This window comes from Micromesistius poutassou (assembly GCF_964030765.1).
Source record: "Micromesistius poutassou genome assembly, chromosome: 18".
NCBI classification, from domain to species: Eukaryota; Metazoa; Chordata; class Actinopteri; order Gadiformes; family Gadidae; genus Micromesistius; species Micromesistius poutassou.
The window spans coordinates 8,430,924-8,443,423 of NC_140288.1; the positions used below are offsets into that span (position 1 = coordinate 8,430,924).

General features: G+C 48.1%; 1 protein-coding gene across 1 annotated transcript in view; it reads right to left on the minus strand.

Moving 5' to 3' along the window:
• The window catches only part of cacna1c (calcium channel, voltage-dependent, L type, alpha 1C subunit), a gene marked incomplete at both ends in the record, with an annotated part of 190,169 nt that overhangs the window by 117,405 nt on the left and 60,264 nt on the right, over window positions 1–12,500 (minus strand). Inside the window, 2 exon segments of the mRNA XM_084483013.1 lie at window positions 4,028–4,133; window positions 11,412–11,880. Of these exon segments, the coding sequence (XP_084339139.1) occupies window positions 4,028–4,133; window positions 11,412–11,880 (575 nt within the window).

Here is a 12,500-nt window from a genome sequence, read left to right on the forward strand (position 1 = left end):
ACACAGACCACAGGAAGCACGGGAGAAAAACACGTTTCCCCAACATCTCCTAACGGATAACTTATTCCTGTGCCGTGTCGACGCGAGTGCGACGTGCATCATCCTCCTGAGGGAAACCGACAGCTCCGATATTGGTTCCCATGCTTCCCGTCTCTGTTACCAAGGAGAAGCGAGGGAGCATCACTACGGTTACCATAACCATGACAACCCCTCCTGCTGCTGCTGCTGCTGCCGCCGCCGCCACCGCCACGGCTGCTGCTATAAATGGGCCTGTCGTCAAGGAAACAGAAATGCATATGATGGGATGGGGGACGGAAATAGACGCCCTGGAATAGACGTGGTAGCAGAGCGTCTCTGGTGTTGCGTAACCAGAACCTGGGCCCATCCAACACCAGGATGCCATGTCTCTTCACAGCGCGTCAACGTGGGATAGCATCCATCTAGCCTGAGTATTGCTATTTCATCAGCAGAAGAGGCGTGATCAACGGGCCTAGTTCAAGTCGTCATTGTGTCAAACCAGCCAATAGCGTGCCGGGGGGGAAGCAGAAAGATTTATTTGAAGCAGAAAGAAATGTATTGCTCCTCTCCAGACCCTGCTGCAGGGCGAATTCAAATCGCCGGCAGAACGGGCTGGGGGTACCCAGTCTAGGATCCATCCACATAAGCTACAAGCTACAGGCTAACCTAGCCGCATGGCGCCCCATTGTGTAACCAAAATGCAACACTACACCCAGGGTTCATTCAATGTGAACACAGCACTGAGGCCACTGACAGCACCATGGAGACCCCATGAGGGAAGCAATGTAATCCACCAGACTTTATTTAAATCTAGGTGTCATTTCTACTGCCAGAATGGCTTGACGACAGCGAGGGAAAATGCACATTAAGTTGTAGTACTTAATGGGCAAGAGTCACACTCAGCAGAAAGACGAGATTAAGGCCTCATGAGTGTTTCTGCAACATCGACTCTTCCCCGGCGAAGAAAATTTGATTTGGCCATTTATGCCAATGCTCTTAACTTTTTGCGGAACCCAGGTTGATGTTGCAGACCTGATTTTTCACAGCAGACATACTGAGCTGTACTTTCTTATATTAGAAAAAATAGCCAAAGCTTGCCAGTTCCCCTTCAGGGATGGTGAATAGCGCAGAATCTGAGAACGTCAACACGGCTTATGGCTTAGGAGTATCATCTTTAATAATAACCCACATTGGGACGAGAGGAGAGCCGTGAGCAATCTAAAGCCGGGCATCGTTGGGAGATTCCCCCCTCAGTTATCGTCTCTGAACTATGACTGCAGTGTTGTTTCCAGCTTACCGTGAACTCTGGCTACGCCTCTTAGTGAGGCGGACACATGGCATCCATTGCATGAACATGCATGTACGCTTCTAAACCTACACATATAAATGTACGTATGAAAGGTATGCATATGCATACACGTGTGTGTGTGTGTGTGTGTGTGTGTGTGTGTGTGTGTGTGTGTTCAAAGAAAGGAAAGGAAGTATATACTGTAACTTCATTCATTAAATTCATGCAAGCTGACCTAACCTTGCCCCCCCGAACACACACACACACACACACACACACACACACAAGCACACACACAAACATTTGAGACAGCTCAAACCTGCATTTACGCCATTGATCCCCTTGCACGTTGCTTCCTGTTTGACTGTTATAAAGTTAATTGACCACAGCTGTGGTGTGTGTGTGTGTGTGTGTGTGTGTGTGTGTGTGTGTGTGTGTGTGTGTGTGTGTGTGTGTGTGTGTGTGTGTGCATTCTTGCCTGTGTGTGTGTGTGTGTGTGTGTGTTTCATTATGTCTTTCTGTATGTCTGTACACAACATGTGTGTGTTTTCCTTGGCAGTGCCTGTAGAGGTCAAAGACAGTTGCAATAAAATTGTCATCTAACAATTGATGCACTTCTTATCAAACTAGGTCTCTCTCTCTCGCTCTCTCTCCCTTCACCAATGAGAAGAAACAGAACAAGGGACAATGAGATGGGGGCTGATTAGATGGATGGAGATGGAAGGGATTTCAAAATAACAGAATAGAAAGAGAGAGAGAGAACAGAGAGACAACAGAGAGGGAGAGACGGAGAGAGACAGAGACAAAGACAGAGAGAGAGCGAGAGAGAGAGAACAGAGAGCGAGAGAGAGAGAGAACAGAGAGAGAACAGAGAGCGAGAGAGAGAGAGAGAGAAAGAAGAGAGAGAAAACTACAGATTGAGAACGCTGAGATCTCCTTTCCCAAAAAGACACACATACCTCCCTTGTGTTCTTGTAAATAGTATTTGTAAGCATTATTAAATAGTACAAGCTCTGGTATTTATAGTAAAGCCAGATGTGTAACATCATGTCCCTGGTTTGAATGAAGTGACGGCATTGAGACGATAATAAGTTAAACTCCCCACTGAGACCAGCTCTTAATGAAGTTACCAATCAGAGAGCTCCCCTGTGACCATGTGACCATGTAACACTGTAGAGGACAGAGCAGCCACTGGTGGATACAGATGGGTAGAAACGTAGACTTATATAGAATAGAAAATACAATTCCTACTTGGGGGAACGAATATATATAGACCCGAACCCTAACCCTATATATATATATATATATACACATTGATGATAGTGTACAACTTTACAAAAACACACACACACACATACACACACAGATAAACAAACACACACACAAACGTTGGTTCACAGCCAAGCCAAAAAAACAGTGTTGATGAGGTCAAGGGAAGAAGTGAAGGAGAATTCATAAGCACCTGGAGAAAGATAAACTACAGGTCCTGGAGCTGGACTTCTTAAAAGCGCTGTGTAATAATTGTGATCTTAAACTTTTCATCTTTTACACACCAGTACTCCAAGTCATCTCATGATTCAAATGACTTATAAATCAAACAAAATAATGAAAAATAAAATATAAGTCAAACTAAAAAAGGAAGTGCAATGCACCCCATAATATAACATCATATGCTTTCAATTTCATATAATACAAATGTTATTCATATTGAAGGGTCGATTTTTTACGCTTGCTCTTCCCATATAACCACTCCATCACGCCACATAACAACATGAGAACAGAGCAGACTCATCCTTCATCACTCTGCCGTGTGTGTGTGAGTGCGTGTGCGTGTGTGTGTGTGTGTGTGCGTGTGTGTGTGTGTGTGTGTGTGTGTGTGTGTGTGTGTGTGTGTGTGGACAGAGACGACACATCTCAAGTCAGCTCCCAGCACAACAGTGTGTTTAAATCAAGAGGCACCAGCACCTCTTGTGGCCCAGCACAGTGAGCAGGGTTCAAACATACTGGGTCATACTGGTTGGTGGTCCCCTCCCCCCCCTCCTCCAGAGAGAGAGAGAGAGAGAGAGAGAGAGAGAGAGAGAGAGAGAGAGAGAGAGAGAGAGAGAGAGAGAGAGAGAGAGAGAGAGAGAGAGAGAGAGAGAGAGAGAGAGAGAGAGAGAGAGAGCACTTACAGAGCAAAGACCACCGGATTGTTCGGTTAAACAATAAAATAAATAAAAAATTAACGTGACAAGAAACATTGCAGTGAGGTGTGCCAAGTTGTCACTCCAAATTGTAAACAGATAAATACAAACCGTCAATCAAACAGCTGTCGCACGCTCGGAATGACGATATGCTCAATCAAACCAAAAAAATCACAACACATGAACTTCAAAGTCATCCGCTAAGAGGAAAACACTTCTGGTCACAAGGGGTGGCACCGAGTCAAACAGACCATTCACTTCCTCTACAGCACACGCACACACACACACACACAGACATACACACACACACACACACACACACACACTCACAGACACACACACACCCACACACACACACACACACACACACACACACACACACGGAAACAGCATCGTAAAATCATAGCCGTCAGGTCTCAGCGGCATCAATCAACACACACATGCGATGGAGATGTGTGTGTGTGAGTGATGGCGGTCGTATAAGCCCCTGCCTCAGCGGTGTGGTGCCACGGCGGTGGGGGGGGGGGGGGGTACTCACCAGGTTGGAGTTGGTCGCGTTAGAGTCGTCCTCGGGGAAAGGGATGTAGACGGCTAAGGCCACGCAGTTAGCGAAGATGGTCATCAGGATGATGATCTCAAACGGTCTGGCGGAGGGAACGTTAAGGAGCGGACAGGACTGGCTGAAGCTAAACATAGTGACGTACAGTATATGACGAGGATAGCACATTTACATTCAGGTACATTTACATTCAGGGTGTTTTTTTATCAGTTTTTTATGGACTTTTATCCAAAGCGACTTACAATAAGTACATTCATCATAAGAAAGAGAAACAACAATATATCACTGTCGGTACAGTAAGGATATTCATACAAACAAGTGGCAAGCACTAACAATTGCTAGGTTAACCCATTCCCTGTATACAACAAAGACGATAAGGATAAGACTACACAATGCTAAATACTATTTTTTTTAAGGGCCATCATACAATAAGTGCCAGGGCCAAATAGTAGAAATTCCGCAGTAGAACCAAACACCACCAACGGGGTCTTGTTCACTAAGCGGCCATCTTGGTTCTAACTCACAAGCGATAAAACTGGACGGGCCAACTGTGAGATTGCAGGGCGGGACTGATGTCCTCTTCCAATGTATTGCCCCTATGGGACGCTAGCGGCCCATAAAGTTTCAATTACACAGAGTTCACACACACTCACCCTCACGGACACACGCACACACACACCCACATGCACACACAGGCAGTAGATGAAGATTGAATGTAGAGCAAAACAGCTATGTTTACTTAAATGTGTGGTGTAAAACAGGCAGGTCAACCTAGAGCTCTTTGAGCGTGTGTGAGGGGGAGGGGTGTGTATATAAATATATATACGGTGTAAATATATATATATATATATATATATATATATATAAATACACACATACATAAAGACAGAGAGAGAGTGAGAGAGACAGAGAGAGAGAGAGAAATACATAAAGGAATAGAGCAAGAGAGACATGAAAGGAGAGAAGAGAGAGAAGTGAAGGGGGAGAGAGAGAGAGAGAGATCAGCATAAGGCAAAGAGATAGACAGAGCATGCCCTAATATGGGTGCCTGTCGCGTGGAGGACAGGATGTGAAGAAGAGAAGAGAGATAGAGATATAGCAGAAAGAGAGAGAGAGAGGGAGAGAGAGAGAAAGAGAGAACAGATGAGAGAGAGAGGGAGAGAGAGAGAATTTATTTTGGAACGGACCTTGAGAGGGGAGTGACCTCATTATTTTTGGCTGCAAATAGAGAGATAGGTACAGAGTGTGTGTGTGTGGTGGGGGGGGGGGGGTGACAGAGAGAAAGGTAGAGAGAGAGAGAGAGAGAGAGAGAGAGAGAGTGAGTGCGAGAGAGAGAGAATGTAAAGGAGACATAGCGGAGGTCTGGATTTTATCCACACTCACAATCCACTCCTCAAGTCCCTGTCATCCTTTTGCTAAGTCTGTCTTTTCCTTTTTTCACTCCCTAGTTGACTTCCATCCCTCCCTAGTTCGGCCTTGTGGCTGCTGCTGGGACAACAGCCCTAGGTGGCTACTCTACACTGAATAGATCCAGGAACGTTTCCTAATGTCCTTTATGTGCTCCATGTTGGTGGAGTTGTCAACACAGCAGTGATAAACAACGGTAAGTGTTGCATGGCCCGGACGGAAATTAAGACACAACCTGTCCGCCTATCTTGGCCTTTGTTGTTCGGACAGCCTTATAGGAAAGAAATTGGTTTGCATTACAGCAGAAGATACTATCTCCCTCGCGCTCTCTCTCGCACTCTCTCTCCATCCCTTCTCTGTCTGTACCTTCCCCTTTCCCCCCTTCTCTCTGTCACCTCTCTCTCTCTCTCCCCCCACTCTCTCTCTCTCCCACTCTCTCTCTCCCCCCCCCCCCCTCCCTCAACACAACAGCGACACCTCTGTGAAGCGCAGCAGGAGGAGGGGGAGGACTGCTGAGGTGATAACTCTCCTGACATTCTGCGGACGTCCCTTCGTACTACTCCAGTATTTACGCCGGGATTATGACTTCGGCTCCCACCAAACATTCTGTCCCAAAGGACCACTCAGCCTGTTGTTCAGAACCCAGAACTCAACAGAACACGCAACGCTATCAGTCACTCAACACTCCATCAGGCTCATTAAGATAAACTCACTGCAGACATGTGGGGAACAGCCAGATGAACAACTTCCCCCGTACTTCAACACACTCCGACCATAAATCAGATTACCACACTGTACAGCTACGATCACCCATTACATTTCCACGCAATGCTGGCCTTTTTATGGCCTTACAGCATTGAAGACACATCTGGATCTGGATGAGGAGATAATGAGGGAGAAATCTACATTTAACATTTGGCCAAGTCAAATATTCACGCCAATTCCTCTTGCCCATCCCCTGACTCATGGAGTGAAATCTGACCTTATAAGAACGCAAGTAAGTAACTATCCAAGTAAGTAGCTAATTACCGAAATAACTAGTGGACTCCAACCACAAAACATCAACAACATACCAGAGGCAATGCATCGCAGCATTAAAAACAAACACAAACCAACACAGTTAAATTAAGCCTGTCTTTTCTGTTGTCTCATAACTCTTTATGACAACGATAGACTTTAACATCTCATGTCATCTCTAAGACTATCAGAGTCTTAAACGTTGCATCAGCGATTCTAGGCCGAAACCTAAATGATCACCTTGCCCGCCCCATGAGCAGGCCGTCAAAAAAACTGAGTTTCAGTAGGCAGCCTACGCTCCGAGATCGTACACAAAAACGAATGCTACTACCAACCACTCAAAACCAAAATAAATAGTATTCCAACCAATCAGCGACAAGTGGCGGGTGTTGGATGCACTGGATACACGAAACACTGAAGGGAGGGGCAAGCTGGCTCTGTTTGTTTGGGATCTCGCTTCAAACACCAACAGAAGTGACGTCACCCAACATCACTGATGCAACCTTTAAGTCGACATTTATCTCAACCGATCACAATTTAAATTATCAAATTAGTGCTGGCAAATGGATTGCTTATTATATATATATATATATATATATATATATATATATATATATATATATAAACAATTATGTATGCATTAACGAGAGGGTAAATACTAACGCAGTGTGTACTGCCGTTGAACACTGTTTTGGGCTGTATTACTCTAAATATCAGTCTGACCCTCCAGCAATGAACTCTGCACCCAGCGACACGCCAGCCCCAGTAGCTACCACTTAGCCTGATTTCACACAGACAAGACGATAAATAGATGTCCACCTTCAACAAGCACTGCTTTGACCTCACTCTCCCTCACTCTCTCACTCATGCTCGCCCTCTCTCTCTTTCTCTCTCTCTCTCTCTCTCTCTCGTCATTCCTCCTCTTTACAATCCTAGAATGCAAAATAAGTCTATTATCTCTCCCTCACTCTCTCTCATTGACCTTTCAATGCACAGGTAATGCTTAAATACTATAATTACACAGGGGAACTGTGTGTGTGTGTGTGTGTGTGTGTGTGCGCGAGTGCGTGTGCGTGTGTGGGAGAGAGCGTTTGTGTGCGAGTTTAATCTCTGATGGGCCCCATAGACCTGTTGAGAGAATCAGCTGTTGTCATGGTAACAGAAGAGGACGAGAGGAGGAAGATTTTGGATCCGCTATCTCCAGGGACAGCCACGCAAAGGATGCATGGCTCCCTCTTTCTCTCACGCACGCACGCACGCACGCACGCACGCACATATCTTTAGAGACACACTGTGTATAAACTCGACTCGTCACCGGCCAATTCACAGCTCACAGGTCGTTATCCCAATTAGGACTGTGACAGGCAGGCCAGTGTTTGTGATCCCAATACAATTGGGAACTGTTGAGCATATCATACTGTTGGTTTGTCCCCTCCTCTCCCTCCTTATCTGTTGTTTATTCATGCATCCCACCGCCTCTCCAGAGATTGCAGTCGCTGAGCGATGCCCGGGATTGCGGGTAATGATCTGAACCCTCATCAGTCACTGAGTGGCGTCGTCCTCATGACCCTCAGGCTTCATCCGGACTGTTTAAAAAAAAAAAAAGAATCTCCCGATGCCGTTTCCCTTCTCCATGAAAACATCAGCCCCAGCCGCCGCAGCCGTCTGACAAGTCAACAACCAATCAGCGCGCTCGCTTCTGCGTGCGAGGAACGGCAATGCCGTCCTCCCTGGGGCCAGCACTCGTCCCTTCATCTTCCTGACGGCGCCCGCTCCAGTCACCCTCGTCTCCCCCCCACAAGCCCCCCCGCCACCGGGCCCGCGTCCCGCCACCCGCCACCGGCTCAGGACAGACCCCCGCCTGCCCAGACCAACGTCTGCTTCACCCCGTCCGTTCTCCATCAGCTCTCTGCTCTGTGATCCCTCTCTCCTCCACCCTCTCCTCCACCCCCAGTCCCTCCCCCACATCCCTGCCCCCCCCCCCCAATTCCCCAGACCCCTTCCCTCCACCTCTATTCCTGCTCCTCACTATGTTCTTGAGACACCCTCTCTCTCTCTCCCTCTTTCCCTCTCCCTTTCGCTCAGCCTTGCTCAATCTCTCTACCACTCTTTCTTTCTTTCTCTCTCTCTCTCTCTCTCTCTCTCTCTCTCTCTCTCTCTCTCTCTCTCTCTCTCTCTCTCTCTCTCTCTCTCTCTCTCTCTGCAGACAGTGGGGCGATGCAGTTTTGATGCGGTGAGTCAATACACATGTGGACATTCGTTCATATTAGATTGTTTCAACCGAGACCCCGGACATTTCTCTCTCTCTCCAATTCCCAATCCCCCCTCTCTCTCCCCCTCTCCCTCTCTCTCTCTCTCTCTCCACATGCGTAACCTCTCCCTCCTCATCCCCCTGTTCTAGTTGTACCCCCCCACCACCTGCAGTCTCCCTCTGATGGTCTTGTTCTCTCTGTGTCTCCCTCTCTCCAGCCTCTCTCTCTCTCCTCACTCCATGTCTCTCGTCCACTCGCTCTCCCTCTCTCCAGCCTCTCTCTCTATCCTCACTCAGGCCATGTCTCTCATCCACTCGCCCTCCCTCTCTCTCCTGCTGGGAAAACCAAGTCATTATGTTCGGAAGATTAAATTTAAAAAAAAAAGAGAGAGAGAGAGAGAGAGAGAGAAGGGTAAAAAGGCACGCAGCGAGGAAGAGAGGGACCAGCCAGCAGGGGGGGAGGGGGGGGAGGCTGAGAGACAGAATGACAGAGTGAGAGCGACAGAGACAGTGAAAGAGAGAGAGAGCGAGAGAGATAGAGAGCGAGGTGGAGGTGAGTGATAGAATGGAGTGAAGCGAATGGAATAAAGGAAGTGGGAAGAGGAGGAGGAGAAGGAGGAGGAGGAGAAGGAGGAGGAGGAGGAGAGCGGGAGAAAGTGTCAAAGGACATGAGGTGGCAAAAATGGACAGAAAGCGACTGGCTGTTTAACAGCTCCAGTGAGAGAGGAGGAGGGAGAAAAAAAGAGCGAGAGAGATGGGGGAGGGAATGAAAAAAAGAGGGGAGAATATCGTAGGAGTTGAACAAAGAGGAGGTCCCGGGGACAAATGGCACGACGCACGAGGAGGAGGAGGAGGAGGAGGAGGAGGCGGCTGATTGTGGTTAGGAGAGAAGGAAGCGAGGAAGGGAGGGAGGAGGGGAAGTCATTTCCGACCCCAGGGAGTCGAGGGGGTGTGGGGGGGGGGGGGGTGGTGTAGAGGGGAGTCGGGGGAGCAACAGTAAGGGGAACACAGGGGGAAGCTGGCCTGGTTGATTGGATACATCTACCCTGTGGGGAGTGTGGGGCTGTGTGTGTCTGTGTGTGTGTCTACTCTTACAGCATTTATCCCTCCCCTCCTCAATCCGCCTCATTACACACGTCTCCTCGTTGCCGTTCTTCTATCCTTGTCTATTTTGCGGCGTCTATTATTGTCTTCTTGTGTGGTTCTATTTTGGACTTACTCGTTCCTTCCTGCCCTCAACAGAGATGAATGAAATTGGTTTGTATCCAAGATGGCCGCTGGACCCGTTTGCTTTCATTAATTATTGAAAAAGAGGTTGTTCGTGTTGCAGTGGCTTTTTAACTGTGGGTGGAGACCCATAAGTACCAGCAGGGGACCAATGGGGTCGAAGGATAGCCACGATAAAGACTTCCTTTTGTTTTTATATACAGTATATACATGCCAACATGCCTTACGCAAAACATTGTTATTGCTGTACCCGACAGTGGAGATCATTAATCTCCACTGTCGGGTACAGCAATAACAATGTTTTGCCTATTTCACTGCAACTCATATTTGGTATTAACCATATTTCATATGGTTAGCCGAGGGCTCGCTCCTTATTGTTTGCAGAGAGAGACGGGGCTAGGGGGATTAACAGTGACAGCTTGACTTGACTAGTTTTAGCCCCGGCTCCTCCTGGCTGAGTGTCGAGGTGTCCTAACCCTAAAGGCTTCCGACGAGCTGGCTGTCGCCTTACATGGTTGACTCTGCTGCCAGTGTGTGTGTGTGTGTGTTGATGAACTGTTTTAAGTCACTTTGGATCGAAGAGTCTACCATATGCCCTAAATGTGAATCTTTTGGTTTCTCACGATTCAATTTGATTTCGATTCTAGGGGTCATGATTTGATTCAAAATCGTTTCTCGATTCAAAACGATTCCAGATTCAAAATCAATTCTGGATTCAATACACAGGGTGCTTATGTTTCAAAAAATTTACGTCAACTGATGTATCATGTGTTGACAGATTATGTAAATAATAAACCAATAAATAATAGATTTGTGAATTTTTTGTTGAAAGTTGTGAATCGACTCAGAATCATGTTGGTTCTTATGTTCCCCCACCCCTACTGTGAAGTAGGACTGTGCAGTTAATCGAATTTTGAAACGTTTGTCTATTTTCTTTTGTTTTTGGAAGCTGGATACATACATTATTTTCTGCTTGAATATTTTCTAGTTTAACATTTTTGTATTTTTTTTAAGGGGAAATTTCCAAGTTCTCAGTTACAACGTGTTTTTTTGGAGAGAAATGCTGAATTAATGCATCAAGTTTTCAAACTGAAAAATAATAGTTTGAGTGATTGTGATTTCAATATTGACCAAAGTAATTGTGATTATGATTTTTTCCATAATCGAGCAGCCCTACTGCTCCCCACTAGCAGACGCCAGCCACTACATACACTGTGAAGGGTCCCTCCCTGTGCTGTATTCCCCACTAACAGACCCCAGCCCCAGTGTCCTGTGCTCCCCACTAACAGACCCCAGCCCCAGTGTCCTGTGCTCCCCACTAACAGACCCCAGCCCCAGCCTCCTGTGCTCCCTACTAACAGACCCCAGCCCCAGTGTCCTGTGCTCCCCACTAACAGACCCCAGCCCCAGTGTCCTGTGCTCCCCACTAGCAGACGTCAGCCCCAGCGTGATGAAGGATACTTCCACTCCACGATGCTGATGCAGGCGCGGCGGATGGGGTTCTTCAGCGTGAGGCAGAGCAGGGCGCGGGGGGGCCGCGTGGCCGCCGTGGTGGTGGGCTTCTTGGGCTTGGACGCGTAGTGCTGCCTCTTCCGCTGCGTGGAGCTCACCGTGGAGATGGGCCCGCCGCCGCCGCCTCCGCCGCCGCCCCCCGACCCCGCCCCTCCCGAGGTCACGGCCGCCACCGACGCGTTGCCCATGATCTTGGCCTGCCGCGCCGCGTCGATGGCCGCCTGCCAGCTCAGAGCGGCGCCCGGCGTGGCCAGGTGCTCCGGGGCCAGGCCCACCACCCCCGTCCCCGTCCCCACCCCCACCCCGCCGTGGTTGACCCCCACCCCGCCTCCGCCGCCATGGTCGCCGTGGCCGCCGTGCTCATTGGGCAAGCTGGGCGGGGGTGGAGGGAGCGGAGGGGGCGGAGAATAGTCAGAGCCTGGGAGGTAGCGAGAGAGAGAGGTAGAGAGAGGTATAGGGAGGTAAAGAGAGAGAGGGGGAGTTAGAGAGAGGGAGGTAGAGAGAGAGAGAGGTAGAGAGAGAGGGAGTTAGAGAGAGGGAGGTAGAGAGAGAGAGAGGTAGAGAGAGAGGGAGGTAAAGAGAGAGAGAGAGGGAGGTAAAGAGAGAGAGAGAGGGAGTTAGAGAGAGGGAAGTAGAGAGAGAGAGGGAGAGAGAGAGAGAGAGAGAGAGAGAGAGAGAGAGAGAGAGAGAGAGATTAGTTCAGGGAAAACGCTTATCCAACAGTAAAATAAATTACAAATAACGTCAAAGGACGGACCACATGGAAGAAAAGCAGAAAAGCAATAATCTCAATAACACATAAACAACGCAGTCACAATAATCCTGAGTGAGATTACACTCCTGAAACATATGAAGAAACAGTAGCCAAGTAGAAGTCAGTGTGTGTGTGTGTGTGTGTGTGAGAGACAGAGAGAGCGGGATTATCCCGTATATGCTTAGAGATTACAGACAGTTTTAACACCTATCGACCTCCCGCCCCCCCACCCCACGACATGTGAATAAGGATTCAAGCAAATCCTTCCAGATTACACCCTACCA